The 15,801-nt window shown below is 45.3% G+C and overlaps 1 protein-coding gene across 2 annotated transcripts in view; it reads right to left on the bottom strand.

Annotated features, from left to right (window-relative positions):
- rnf123 (ring finger protein 123) overlaps window positions 1-15,801 on the bottom strand; it is a 257,414-nt gene that overhangs the window by 235,823 nt on the left and 5,790 nt on the right. For both annotated transcript variants that reach the window (XM_029692856.1, XM_029692857.1), the window contains exons 4-13: window positions 15,242-15,321; window positions 13,550-13,647; window positions 13,071-13,125; window positions 12,841-12,926; window positions 10,413-10,499; window positions 10,249-10,316; window positions 9,869-10,109; window positions 9,362-9,460; window positions 2,715-2,840; window positions 2,323-2,415 (exon numbers count right to left, since the gene is read on the bottom strand). In XM_029692856.1, the coding sequence (XP_029548716.1) occupies window positions 2,323-2,415; window positions 2,715-2,840; window positions 9,362-9,460; window positions 9,869-10,109; window positions 10,249-10,316; window positions 10,413-10,499; window positions 12,841-12,926; window positions 13,071-13,125; window positions 13,550-13,647; window positions 15,242-15,321 (1,033 nt within the window). The remainder of the gene's footprint in view (window positions 1-2,322; window positions 2,416-2,714; window positions 2,841-9,361; window positions 9,461-9,868; window positions 10,110-10,248; window positions 10,317-10,412; window positions 10,500-12,840; window positions 12,927-13,070; window positions 13,126-13,549; window positions 13,648-15,241; window positions 15,322-15,801) is intronic.

Genomic DNA, 15,801 nt, shown 5'->3' with positions numbered 1-15,801 from the left:
ACCATTACAGTACACTGAATATACCCACACCCACCCCCCAGGGCCCACCCACCCCAGGGCCCACGCGCCCACCCACCCCAGGGCCCACCCCCACTCCCCAGGGCCCACTCCAGGACCCACCCACCCCAGGGCCCACCCACCCTCACACCCCAGGACCCACCCACCCCAGGGCCCACTCACCCACCCACCCCCCAGGAACCAACCACCCACCCCTTGACCTACCCCACCAGGACCCACCCACCCACCAGGACCCACCCCACCAGGACCCCTACCCCCCCACCAACACAGTAAATAACTGCAAAGCTGCTGGACATTTTTAACCACCTCTCAGATTGTAACCTCCTCACTTCAACAAGCGCTCCTCTGCTAAATGTGACAAGGACGAAATGAAACATCCTACTCCTAAACACACACACACACACACACACTGCTCTGAACCATGACAAGGACAAACTGAAAGACACCTAACTCCTACACAAACACAGCTGCTCCTTTGATGCATCTAAGGTTAAACATCAACATCGTAAATTCAATTTATTTTTTAACGAGGTACTTTCTGAATTAACTAACAATGTATATCACACCAAGGTGATATCTGACTGTTTATCATCTCCTCCTCTGTGTCCTGCATGTGTTTCAAATTACACCCTATTCCCTACCTAGTGCACTACTTTGACTAGAGCAACATAGGGCACAGGTCCAAAGTTGTGCACTATACAGTATAACAGAGACAGCCACCGTTCCTACAGAGGCAGGCAGGCTCAACGCTGCAGGATTGTTTTGAGAATGCTGATTGGAATATGTTCAAATGACTCATATCTCAACATTGAGGAATATACATCGCCAGTCACAGGCTTCAATATGAAGTGTGTAGATGACGTGCCCTCAATAATAATAAATCATCATCATCATCATCCGGACATACCCCAACCAAAAACCCTGGACGAATGGAGATATCCATGCTGAGAAGCAGCACTGCAGCATTCAATGTCAGCAGAATAAACCCTGATGACGTGACGCGTTCAAGGCAAGCAGGTACAAGCTCCGCAAATCCATTAGGGACGCAAAGAGACACTACAGACTCAAACTTGAATTGATGTTCGACAACTCAGACTCCGCATCGCATGAGACAAGGACTACAGGCTATCCCTGACTGCAAAGGCAAAACCAGCTGTGTGGTGCCCACCAAAGCCACCCCTCTGACATCTTCTACCTGTCCCTCTCCAAGGCTGTAGTCCCCACATGCTTTAAGGAGACCACCATTGTCCCATTGTCCCAGTGCTCCGACATCCAGGACAGCACTGGGACCATGCTCCCACCCACACATCCAGGACATCACTGGGACCATGCTCCGATACATGCAGGACATCTACTCGAAGTGGTGCCCTTTGGAAAGCCTGCAGCATCATCAAAGACCCCACACACACAAGCTGTCAACGCCCTTCCGGTCGGGTAGACGGTATCGTAGCATGAGGTCTGATAGAAACTGTCTCTGAGCCTGTTGGCATCTACAAGCCATCAGATTGCTGAACACGAACTGGACTGATACTCTGCATCCTAGTACGTACACACACACACACACACACACACACACACACACACACACACACCTGCTGCTACCAGACTTATTATACTGCTCAGTTTATACACTGCCCCCATCCCCCAAAACACTAGAAATTGTTCCTTCCTGTTTTATACTGATGCTAAAACGTTCATTCTATTCTACAGGGACCTTCATGTTCCTATTCTTATCTTGTATTATGTCTTAGACGATGTACACTGAGTGGACAAAACATTAGGAACACCTTCCTAATATTCAGTTGTCCCCTCAGAACAGCCTCAACATGTCGGGACATGGACTCTACAAGGTCTCGAAAGCCGTTCCACAGGGATGCTGGCCCATGCTGACTCCAATGCTTCCCACAGTTGTGTCAAGTTGGCTGGATGTCCTTTGGGTGGTGGACCATTCTTGATACACATGGGAAACTGTTGAGTGTGAAAAACCCAGCAGCGTTGCAGTTCTTGACACAAACCGGTGCGTCTGGCACCTACTACCATACCCCGTTCAAAGGCACTTAAATCTTTTGTCTTGACCATTCACCCTCTGAATGACACACATACACAATCCATGTCTCAATTATCTCAAGGCTTAATCCTTCTTTAACATGTCTCCTCCTCTTCATCTACACTGATTGAAGTGGATTTAACAAGTGACATCAATAAGGGATCATAACTTTTCACCTGGATTTACCTGGCGGAGTCTGAGACAGGAAGTAAATCCACAGGTATGCTAGAGTATGGTCAGTGGGTGTGGCATCCTACCTGGAAGCCCAAGTCTGGGATGATGGGGGAGAATCTATAGGCCCTCAGCAGTGACATCATCAGCTGCTTCAGACACTCGTTCACCTCGTAGTCCTGTACGGGCAGAGTCAATGCATTTAGAAAAAGATTACATTTGCACATAGGCCCCAATCCTACCTCGAGAGCCGCACGCATGACTTGAGTTTTGGCACAAATTTACCATTGTCATCAATGCACGATTTACACAAACATTTGGAGTTAAGCGAGAAGATTTTAAACTAGGATTGACCAAAATACAGGTGAAGGAGATATGTTCAGCAAAGACAAGCTAGTGTTTGCTACATGCTAAGCCAGAGGCTCACCTCACCTTAGTGGTAGAGATTAGGGGTAAAGGGTAGAGGGTAGGGACTAACCTCCATGAGAAGCCAGAAGAGGTCCAGAAGCTGCTGGATGAGAGGGTGTTCGTCCACTGAGCCACCCCCCTCCAGTATACCCAGTAGGAAGTTCATCAGCACATCTTCTACTAGATACACCTTACACTGTGGAGACAGACCCTCGACATATTACAGCGTGGAGACAGACCCTCGACATATTACAGCGTGGAGACAGACCCTCGACCCTCGACATATTACAGGGTGGAGACAGACCCTCGACATATTACAGGGTGGAGACAGACCCTCGACATATTACAGGGTGGAGACAGACCCTCGACATATTACAGGGTGGAGACAGACCCTCGACATATTACAGGGTGGAGACAGACCCTCGACATATTACAGGGTGGAGACAGACCCTCGACATATTACAGGGTGGAGACAGACCCTCGACATATTACAGCGTGGAGACAGACCCTCGACATATTACAGGGTGGAGACAGACCCTCGACATATTACAGGGTGGAGACAGACCCTCGACATATTACAGGGTGGAGACAGACCCTCGACATATTACAGGGTGGAGACAGACCCTCGACATATTACAGGGTGGAGACAGACCCTCGACATATTACAGGGTGGAGACAGACCCTCGACATATTACAGGGTGGAGACAGACCCTCGACATATTACAGCGTGGAGACAGACCCTCGACATATTACAGCGTGGAGACAGACCCTCGACATATTACAGCGTGGAGACAGACCCTCGACATATTACAGCGTGGAGACAGACCCTCGACATATTACAGCGTGGAGACAGACCCTCGACATATTACAGGGTAGAGACAGACCCTCGACATATTACAGGGTGGAGACAGACCCTCGACATATTACAGGGTAGAGACGTGGAGACAGACCCTCAACATATTACAGTGTGGAGAGACCCTCGACATATTACAGGGTGGAGACAGACCCTCGACATATTACAGTGTGGAGACAGACATTCAACATATTACACACAAGATAAATGATGACACATGAACACTGTTTTGATCCCTATTGGGATACCTTCATCTGACCACAATGTGAACCACATTACAGAATCAATGTCCAAATAATATTGTCCGAAAAAGGACAAAATGGACATCAGTTTCAGATGCAGTCATTTAGCGGTGGGAATATGCCATACCCCAAAAAAATAAGGAGAAAAAAAAAGAAAAAAAAAATAATTCTGTGGAGGCACACTTAGAAGATGCTATATAAAACAGTCCACATTTACTGTTTCCTCTGCAATCATAGCAAGTAATGAATAGAAACAAACTGACAAGCCAATAGCAGAACAGTTGATTCACCTAGTCGGCTTGTTGTTGTGTGTTCTATGCCAGAGAAATATCTCTCTCGAGGCGCATTTTAAGTTATGAGTCCCATAGGGAAGGAAACATGCATTCTGACCATGCACAACAACTCATTGGGGAAAATAGCAGTTTTAATGGCCTTGGTTAAAAAATAAAAATACAATTTAAAAAAAAGACGATCCCAGCTTTCCATTCTTACTTTAAATCAATTTCTCAACTTCTTAAAATGTGCAAACTGCACCATATTAAACCCAGAGTTTTTAGCAGCGGCATGGTTGAGTACCTGTCTGCCACAATTCGCATGAGTGCATAATATAGTTTAGCAAGAGTGGTGGCAGCCTGGGAAAGGTTTGAGGGAAAATGGTGACACCGTGTTACCCCACCGGGTGATGGGTTACCCCAAGTTACCCTAAAAAAGCTAACTAGTTAAAATATCACATTTGGGATCTAGCTAATGATTAACCCAATAGGGTAACTGCAGATAGGCAACCCCATGCTTCAGCTTATTTATTTATATTTATAGCCACTAACTTTGAAGCTCGTCTGGAAGTTGGCTAACACAGTCTCCAAAGAAGGGCCAGAAGTATACAGAATAGTGTCGTCTACGTAGAGGTGGATCAGAGAATCAGCAGCATCAAGAGCGACATCATTGATGTAAACAGAGAAAAGAGTCGGCCCGAGAATTGAACCCTGTGGCACCCCCATAGAGACTGCCAGAGGCCCGGACAACAAACCCTCCGATTTGACACACTGAACTCTGAGAAGTAGTGCATGGTCAAATATGATAACATAATACAAAATAACAATATATTATTGGGCTCATTTCAGGAGGTGGAAATTACATTTACATTTACGTCATTTAGCAGACGCTCTTATCCAGAGCGACTTACAAATTGGTGCATTCACCTTATGATATCCAGTGGAACAACCACTTTACAATAGTACATCTATATCTTTTTTTTGTGGGGGGGGGGGGGTTAGAAGGATTACTTTATCCTATCCCAGGTATTCCTTAAAGAGGTGGGGTTTCAGGTGTCTCCGGAAGGTGGTGATTGACTCCGCTGTCCTGGCGTCGTGAGGGAGCTTGTTCCACCATTGGGGTGCCAGAGCAGCGAACAGTTTTGACTGGGCTGAGCGGGAACTGTGTTTCCGCAGAGGTAGGGAGGCGAGCAGGCCAGAGGTGGATGAACGCAGTGCCCTTCTTTGGGTGTAGGGACTGATCAGAGCCTGAAGGTACGGAGGTGCCGTTCCCCTCACAGCTCCGTAGGCAAGCACCATGGTCTTGTAGCAGATGCGAGCTTCAACTGGATTCCAGTGGAGTGTGCGGAGGAGCGGGGTGACGTGAGAGAATTATATTTTAGATGGTGTCAGTATAATTTTATTTTCAGTAATTTTGGAGTAGAATGTCTCTTTAAAATGTAATCTGAGCTTCTCAGTAATAAACAGTCTGCTGGGGGCGACACCGGACCCCCCCAAAAAATGGGGGGCCATAAACAATACATATTGGAGTACAAAACTGGCGAGTGTAGAAAGTACAGGGATATTGTTATCCACGTCAGCAGCAACGATGTTAGGATGAAACAGTCAGAGGTCACCAAGCGCAACATTGCTTCAGCGTGTAAATCAGCTAGAAATATGTGTCGGCATCAAGCAATTGTCTCTGGCCCCCTCCCAGTTAGGGGGAGTGATGAGCTCTACAGCAGAGAGTCTCTGGCCCCCTCCCAGTTAGGGGGAGTGATGAGCTCTACAGCAGAGAGTCTCTGGCCCCCTCCCAGTTAGGGGGAGTGATGAGCTCTACAGCAGAGAGTCTCTGGCCTCCTCCCAGTTAGGGCGAGTGATGAGCTCTACAGCAGAGTCTCACAACTCAATCGCTGGTTGAAAACTGTTTTCTGCCCCTCCCAAAAGATAGAATTTGGAGATAAATGGCCCTCTTTCTGGGACTCACCCAGAAACAGGACCAAGCCTGGCCTGTTGAGGAGTGACGGACTTCATCCTAGCTGGAGGGGTGCTCTCATCTTATCTACGAACATAGACAGGGCTCTAACTCCCCTAGCTCCATAATGAGATAGGGTGCAGGCCAGGCAGCAGGCTGTTAGCCAGCCTGCCAGCTTAGTGGAGTCTGCCACTAGCACAATCAGTGTAGTCAGCTCAGCTATCCCCAATGAGACCGTGTCTGTGCCTCGATCTAGGTTGGGCAAAACTAGACACGGCAGCGTTCGCTTTAGCAATCTCACTAGAATAAAGACCTCCTCCATTCCTGTCATTATTGAAAGAGATCGTGATACCTCACATCTCAAAATAGGGCAACTTAATGTTAGATCCCTCACTTCAAAGGCAGTTATAGTCAATGAACTAATCACTGATCATAATCTTGATGTGATTGGCCTGACTGAAAAATAGCTTAAGACTGATGAATTTACAGTGTTAAATGAGGCCTCACCTCCTGGTTACACTTGTGAATATATCCCCCGCGCATCCCGCAAAGTCGGAGGTGTTGCTAACATTCACGAAAGCAAATTTCAATTTAGTTTTTTTTTTTTTTTTTTTTTGTCTTTTGAGCTTCTAGTCATGAAATCTATGCAGCCTACTCAATCACTTTTTATAGCTACTGTTTACAGGCCTTTTGGGCCGTATACAGAATTCCTCACTGAGTTCCCTGAAATCCTATCGGACCTTGTAGTCATGGCAGATACTATTCAAACTTTTGGTGAGTTTAATATTCACATGGAAAAGTCCACAGACCCACTCCAAAAGGATTTCAGAGCCGTCATCGACTCAGTGGGTTTTGTCCAACATATCTCCAGACTTACCCACTGCCACAGTCATACTCTGGACCTAGTTTTGTCCCGTGGAATAAATGTTCTGGATCTTAATGTTTTTCTTCATAATCCAGGACTATCGGACCACCATTTTATTACGTTTGCAATCGTAACAAATAATCTGCTCAGACCCCAACCAAGGATCATCAAAAGCCATGCTATAAATTCTCGGACAACCCAAATATTCCTAGATGCCCTTCCAGACTCCCTCCACCTACCCAAGGACGTCAGAGTACAAAAATAAGTGAACCACCTAACTGAGGAAATCAATTTAACCTTGCGTTATACCCTAGATGCAGTCGCACCCCTAAAAACAAACATTTGTCATAAGAAACTAGCTCCCTGGTACACAGAAAATACCAGAGCTCTGAAGAAAGCTTCCATAGAATTGGAACAGAAATGGCGCTACACCAAACTGGAAGTCTTCTGACTATCTTGGAAAGACAGTACCGTGCAGTATCGAAGAGCCCTCTCACTGCAGCTCGATCATCCTATTTTTCCAACTTAATTGAGGAGAATAAGAACAATCCAAAATGTCTTTTTGATACTATCGCAAGGCTAACTAAAAAGCGGCATTCCCCAAGAGAGGATGGCTTTCACTTCAGCAGTGATAAACTCATGAACTTCATCGATGAAAAGATCATTTGAAAGCAAATTACAGACTCCTGTTTAAATCTGCGTATTTATCCAAAGCTCAGTTGTCCTGAGTCTGCACAACACTGCCAGGACCTAGGATCAAGGGAGATACTCAGGTTATTTAATACTACATCTCTTCACAGATTGATGAAAATAATCATGGCCTCTAAACCTTCAAGCTGCATACTGGACCATATTCCAACTAAACTACTGAAAGAGCTGCTTCCTGTGCTTGGCCCTCCTATGTTGAATATAATAAATGGCTCCCTATCCACCGGATGTGTACCAAACTTACTAAAAGTGGAGGTAATAAAGCCTCTCTTGAAAAAGCCAAACCTTGACCGAGACAATATAAAAAACGATTGGCCTATATCGAATCTCCCATTCCTCTCCAAAAAATTTGAAAAAGCTGTTGCACAGCAACTCACTGCCTTCCTGAAGACAAACCATGTATACGAAACACTTCAGTCTGGTTTTAGACCCCATCATAGCACTGACACTGCACTTGTGAAGGTGGTAAATGACCTTTTAATGGTGTCAGACCAATGCTCTGCATCTGTCCTCGTGCTCTAAGACCTTAGTGCTGCTTTTGATACCATCGATCACCACATTCTTTTGGAGAGATTGGAAACCCAAATTGGTCCACACGGACAAGTTCTGGCCTGGTTTAGATCTTATCTGTCGGAAAGATATCAGTTTGTCTCTGTGGATGGTTTGTCCTCTGACAAATGAACTGTACATTTCGGGTACCCGGATAAAGCACTAAATAAACTTCAGTTAGTGCTAAACACAGCTGATAGAATCTTGTCTAGAACCCAAAAATGTGATCATATTACTCCAGTGCTAGCCTCTCTACACTGTCTTCCTGCTAAGGCTAGGGCTGATTTCAAGGTTTTACTGCTAACCTACAAAGCATTACATGGGCTTGCTCCTACCCATCTTTCCGATTTGGTCCTGCCGTACATACCTACACGTACGCTACGGTCACAAGACGCAGGCCTCCTTACTGTCCCTAGAATTTCTAAGAAAACAGCTGGAGGCAGGGCTTTCTCCTATAGAGCACCATTTTTATGGAATGGTCTGCCTATCCATGTGAGAGACGCAGACTCGGTCTCGATCTTTAAGTCGTTATTGAAGACTCATCTCTTCAGTAGGTCCTATGATTGAGTGTATTCCTGGCCCAGGAGTGTGAAGGTGAACGGAAAGGCACTGGAGCAACCACCCACCCTTGCTGTCTCTGCCTGGCCGGTTCCCCTCTCTCCACTGGGATTCTCTGCCTCTAACCCTATTACAGGAGCTGAGTCACTGGCTTACTGGTGCTCTTCCATGCCGTCCCTAGGAGGGGTGGCCAGTCCTCTTCTCCCCTCTCTCCACTGGGATTCTCTGCCTCTAACCCTATTATAGGGGCTGAGTCACTGGCGCGTCACTTGAGTGGGTTGAGTCACTGACGTGCTGTTCCTGTCCGGGTTGCTGGTCATCTATGAACATTTGAACATCTTGGCCATGTTCTGTTATAATCTCCAGTGACTCAACCCACTCAAGTGATGCACCCCTCCTAGGGACGGCATGGAAGAGCACCAGTAAGCCAGTGACTCAGCCCCTGTAATAGGGTAAGAGGCAGAGAATCCCAGTGGAGAGAGGGGAGAAGAGGACTGGCCACCCTTCATAGCCTGGTTCCTCTCTATGTTTCTTCCTAGGTTTTGGTCTTTCTAGGGAGTTTTTCCTAGTCACCGTGCTTCTACACCTGCATTGCTTGCTGTTTGGGGTTTTAGGCTGGGTTTCTGTACAGCACATTGTGACATCAGCTGATATAAGAAGGGCTTTATAAATACACGTGATTGAAAACTAGACAAGTTCCATGACTCTTCACTCACCATAAGTGGGGCAAAGTAGTTGAAGATGTGTACCAGAGTCACAAGGATGGTGGGTTCTCCATGTAGGCTCCAACAGGCACTGTCTTTCTCCAGCACCTCCTGTTGGGAACAGACAAAAGGGAGAGAACGGTTGACATATGATGGCCAAACAATTCTGGAAACTTCCACAAATTTCCATGGTTTTAAAAACGAATCCCGGTTAATGTATTCCCGGAGTAAGGGAAATAAGCAGCTAATCCTCTAACCGGGGATTTCTGAAACATATTTACACACAAATGTCTAACACAAATTAATCGTAACTTAAATTAATAAATCAACATTTTAAAACACTATTCACTTACATATTACTCATACTATTGCAATTGGTAAATACCATGCGCGATGAAGCAGAATTAAGCACTCAATAATACCTGTGAGGTTACACCATCCCTCAGCTGTTGAACAATATAATAGCGAATTGACCGCTTTGTTGATGTTTGAATCCCAGATAACCCCCTTCAATGTTACCTGTGTGTCTAAGGTGGTAGACAGGACTGTCTTGATATAACCTAGCAGTTTGTGAGCCCTGAGCAGGTCTGCAGTTGGAGGATTCTGGAGGGGCAGGTAGCCCTCTACAGGGTATCTGAGGGGGCGACTGCCGAAGTTGAACGCTACAGACTCTTTAAAGGACAGGCTGATTGCGGGGAAATAGGCTACACCTGGACCCATCTTAATGTTACTGAACGCTGTGCCCAGTGACTGGCCATTCCTGTGAGAGGGAATTTAAAGAGAATAAAAGCTACTTTAATATCTATTGTACAAAATGAATTACAACTTTACAATATATCAAAACATGAGAATACGGTAAACAAGCTGAAAAAAAAAAACCGTAATCTATGATAACTTACAGACAGAATGTGATGGTTCCCTCGTCAAGGTCTATCAAACAGCTCACTATGTCTCCAGCTGCCCATGACTACAAAACAAGAAAACATGTCAGGATATTACATTAGCTAGCACACGACCCCATAATAAAAACGTTGATCTTGATGAACCATTGTGATCTTTTCACCTTGCCATAGTTAGTGGTCGTTACGTTCCACTTCCTGACTCGGTTTCCATCGTACGCGTACGAGTCTGGAGTGTCACCCACACCTTCCTGATAAGAGAGAAAACACATTACAGTACCACCTATACACCAGCGGAGGCTGCTGAGGGGAGGACGGCTCATAAGAACGGTTGGAACAGAGCGAATGGAATGGAATCAAACTTATGGAAAACGTGTTAGGTTCCATTCCCCCCTCCCCAACTAAGATGCCACCAACCTCCTGTGCTATACACACCCTCCTGATGAAAGACAATACATATGCTGAACACAACATATAAAGTGTTGGTCCCATGTTTAATGTAACCTGAAATAGATCCCAGAAATGTTCAATATGCACAAAAAGCTTATTTTGCTCACATTGTGCAAAAATGTGTTTACATCCCTGTTAGTGAGCATTTCTCCTTTGCCAATTTAAATTCATCCACCTGACAGTTGTGACATATCAATAAACTGATTAAAGAGCATGATCATTACACAGGTGCGCCTTGTGCTGGGAACAATAAAAGGCCACTATAAAATGTGCAGTTTTGTCACACAACGCCACAGATGTCTCAAGTAGAGGAAGTATGCAATTGGCATGCTGACTGCAGGAATGTCCACCAAACCTGTTGCCAGAGAATTGAATGTTCACTTCTCTACTATAAGCCACCTCAAACTTTGTTTTAAAGAATTTGGCCGTATGTCTAACTGGCCGTACAATCGCAGACCACGTGTAACCAGCCAAGGACTTCCACACCCAGCTTCTTCACCTGCAGGATCAGCTGCCACCCGGACAGCTGATGAAACTGCGTGTTCGAACAACCAAAGAATTTCTGCACAAACAGAAACCGTCTCAGGGAAGCTCATCTGCGTGCTCGTCGTCCTAACCAGGGTCTTGAACAAATGCAGTTCGACGTTGTAATATACTTCAGTGGGCAAATGCTCACCTTTCGATGGCCACCGGCACGCTGGAGAAGTGTGCTCTTCACAGATGAATCCTGGTTACAACTGTCCCGGCAGATGACAGACTGCCAGTACATGACAGCATGATGAGGTGTGGGCGAGCATTTGACAACATTGTGAACAGAATGCCCCATGGTGGGGTTATGGTATGGGCAGGATTAAGCTACAGATAACGAACACAACAGCATTTTATCGATGGCAATTTGAATGCACATAGATACTGTGACGAAATTCTGAGGCCCATTTTTGGTGCCATTCATCCACCGCCATCACCTCATGTTTCAGCATAATGCACGGCCCCACGTCGCAAGGATATGTACACAACTCCTGGAAGCTGAAAATGTCCCAGTTCTTCCACAGCCTGCATACTCACTAGACATGTCACCCCATTGAGCAAGTTTGGGATGCTCTGGATCAATGTGTATGACAGGGTGTTCCAGTTCCCGTCAAAATCCAGCAATTTGTGCCGCACTGCATGAGGCAAACGGTGGACACTGGTTTTCTGATTCACACATACTTTTAAGATATGACCAACAGATGCAGGGTTCCCAGTCATGGGAAATCCATAGATTAGGACGTAATTAATTTATTTCAATTGACTGATTTCCTAATATGAACTAACTCGGCCAAATCTTTGAAATTGTTGCATTTATATCAGTGTACCTTACAGAAACGCTATACCTATAAAGCCCTGCAGATATAATGCAGTTATAGACTTAAAACTTGTAATGAGCATGTCTGACCCCCTAATAAATTACAGAATAAGATGGTACAGGTCGACCCTCATTGGGCCCAGGAGTTTTAAGGTAACAGCTAGGGCCCCCGAGGTTACCCTGACCATTTCATCTGATGGTTCAAATATCTTGAGCACAGACGAGAGTGGCGAGAAACAAATACAGGCTACAACCAAAACCTGTATCAGGGGCGACAATATTAGACGATCTCTGCTTCAACTAGGGCCCAGAGTTGTTCCTGGTCAGGTCACATGGTCAGGGAAACCTCCTGGCCCCATCCTGATGGTTGGTTGTTCCGGGGTGCATCAGTAAGAGCACCCTGTTCCCCTATTGCCCCTACTGCACCTCCAGGTCGTCACCGCACCCCTACTGCACCTCCAGGTCGTCACCGTGCCCCTACTGCACCTCCAGGTTGTCACCGTGCCCCTACTGCACCTCCAGGTCATCACCGCACCCCTACTGCACCTCCAGGTCATCACCGCACCCCTACTGCACCTCCAGGTTGTCACCGTGCCCCTACTGCACCTCCAGGTTGTCACCGTGCCCCTACCGCACCTCCAGGTTGTCACCGTGCCCCTACTGCACCTCCACGTCGTCACTGCGCCCCTACTGCACCTCCAGGTCGTCACCGTGCCCCTACTGCACCTCCAGGTCGTCACCGTGCACCACCCTATCAGTGCCTCTGTATACGTTTCTGGTTCTAAGAACGATCTTACCTCCTGGTTGAACCTGCAGTTCAGAGTGCACCATCCTATCTGCATCAGGCCCTGTGACGAGATCAGCACCTCGTACGCCCATTTCCCTGGAATCCATGGTACAGTAGTAAACGTTAGACATGCTTCTGTACCAACATGAAATTTGTCTGATTTTTTAAAAAACTATTAAGATCTGTACATTCAGTAAAAAGTATGATAGTGTAGAATTGTCTTGATTCTGAAGCATTTACCTCTGTATACACAGGTAGTAGCTCTAATGGAACTGAAATTGCTATGACCTATGACCTGGAAAGAAAAGAATACAATGACCAAACAGTGACAACATATGGAGGGGGGGGGGGGAAATCAGAAACAGATGTTTAAGTACAACATAAAAATTATTCTAGATCACTTCGAGTTGAAACGTATTCTAAAATTCTAGCAAACGTATTCTAAAATTCTAGCAAACGTATTCTAAAATTCTAGCAAACGTATTCTAAAATTCTAGCAAACATATTCTAAAATTCTAGCAAACGTATTCTAAAATTCTAGTAAATCTAACCATTTTATCATTTAGCAGACACTCTTATCCAGAGCAACTTACAGAAGTGAGAGCATACATTTTCATAATGGTCCCCTCCCCCCTGTGGGATTTCGGGAACCCATAACCCTGGCGTTGCAAGCGCCATGCTCTATCCACTGAGCTCAACCCCAATGCTATGTTTCTCACCCCCAGCAGATCATCATCCACAAACAGGAGGCCCTCGAAGCCACTGGTGTGATCCAGGACCACGGTCAGAGGACCTAGACAACCATCCACTGGCTGATCTGGAGGACGAGGACAGGCTCTAGTATCAGTTTGGTGAGGACCATGCACAGTACCAGTCAAAAGTTCTGACATCTGCTCATTCAAGGGTTTTTATTTATTTTTTAAAACTATTTTCTACATTGTAGAATAATACTGAAGACACCAAATCTATTAAATAACTAAAATATTATACCAAATCTAAATATATTTCAGATTATTCAAAGTAGCCACCCTTTGCATGGATGACAGCTTTGCACACACTTGGCATTCTCTCAGCCAGCTTCATGAGGTAGTCACCTGGAATGCATTTCAATTAACAGGTGTGCCTTTAAAAAAAAAATTATAATTGAATTTCTTTCCTTATTAACGCGTTTGAGCCAAGCAGTTGTGTTGTGACAAAGTAGGGCTGGTAAACAGAATATAGCACTATTTGGTAAAAGACCAAGTCCATATAATGACAAGAACAGCTCAAATAAGCAAAGAGAAACAACAGTCCATCATTACTTTAAGACATGAAGGTCAGTCAATGCAGAAACATTAAGAACTTTCAAAGTTTCTTCAAGAGCATTTGCAAAAACCATCAAGCGCTATGATGAAACTGGGTCTCATGAGGACCGCCACAAGAAAGGAAGACCCAGAGTTACATCGGCTGCAGAGGATAAATTCATTAGTTTCCAGCCTTTGAAATTGGCAATTAACTGCACCACACAGAGTTCAAGTAACAAATGCATCTCAACATCAACTGTTCAGAGGAGATTGAGTGAATCAGGCCTTCAAGGTCAAATTGCTGCAAAGAAACCACTACTAAAAGACATCAATAAAAAGAAGAGACTTGCTTGGGCCAAGAAACACGAGCAATGGACATTATACCGGTGGAAAGCTTGTCTTTGTGAGACGCAGAGTAGGTAAACAGATGATCTCCGCATCTGTGGTTCCCACCGTGAAGCATGGAGGAGGAGGTGTGATGGTGCTTTGCTGGTGACGCTGATTTGTTTAGAATTCAAGGCACACTTAACCAGCATGGCTACCACAGCATTCTGTAGTGATACACCATCCATCTGGTTTGTGCTTAGTGGGACTACCATTTGTTTTTCAACAGGACAATAACCCAACACACCTCCAGGCTGTGTAAGGGCTATTTGACCAAGAAGGAGAGTGATGGAGTGCTGCATCAGATGACCTGGACTCCACAATCACCTGACAACCTAATTGAGATGGTTTGGGATGAGTTGGACCGCAGAGTGAAGGACAAGCAGCCAACAAGTGCTCAGCATATGTGGGAACTCCTTCAAGATTGTTGGAAAAGCATTCAACCTGGTTGAGAGAACGCAAAGCTGTCATTAAGGCAAACGGTGGCTACTTAGAAAAATCTAAAATATATTTTGATTTGTTTAACACTTTTTTTGGTTACTACATGATTCCATATGTGTTCATTTTTTGGGGGGGATGGTTAATTGCAATCCAATATCCAATTACTTCATAAATAAATGCCACCGGCTAGGGTGGAGAGGACAATAGTCTTCACACCATAAACACAAACTGATAGCTTTATGAACATATGGGTCTGGTGTCCTCAGTAGAATAGTGTGTGTGTGTGTGTGTGTGTGTGTACACCTCTGGTGTCCTCAGTAGGCTCTCCCTCAGTTAGCAGCCTCTCCAGATGAGCCCCCAGGTCCTGGAAGCCAAGAGGTTTCCTAAGGATGGAAAAACAACCATTAGACAACATTCACCCCCTACTTGGCCTTATAGTGGTTTATAGTTGTTTTATTGGTTTGTGGTTGAATGTAAAGGAAGGTTCCGGAAGACAGCTTAGATTCTTTCAAAAGTGTATTTCTGACGAGTTCCGTACACAATATTTTTTTGTCCAAGGTACTTATTGTAGGTCGTTCTGTAAAAGTATTAGTGAAACCTTTCCACAGAGACCCTCCAGATGTTTCAGTGTTATTGTAGCCCTGAACTGTCACACCTGATTCAACTAGTCAAGGGTTTGATGGTCATATTTTTCACATGTTAATTATCAAGTGAGCTGTGAAAAAAAGTTTTGTCCCACCTAATTTAGATCACTATAAACTTAGTAAGCACACAGGTCAGCTGTTTGTTCACCGTCACCCGCCCTCAATTGCTAATAACACATCCGCAACCACACAAATATAGGTTTATGTTATGAAGTGAAA

The sequence above is a fragment of the Salmo trutta genome, chromosome 16, assembly GCF_901001165.1.
Source record: "Salmo trutta chromosome 16, fSalTru1.1, whole genome shotgun sequence".
NCBI classification, from domain to species: Eukaryota; Metazoa; Chordata; class Actinopteri; order Salmoniformes; family Salmonidae; genus Salmo; species Salmo trutta.
The sequence above is the reverse complement of the archived record's forward strand: the minus strand, read 5'-3'. Positions and strand labels throughout refer to the sequence as shown.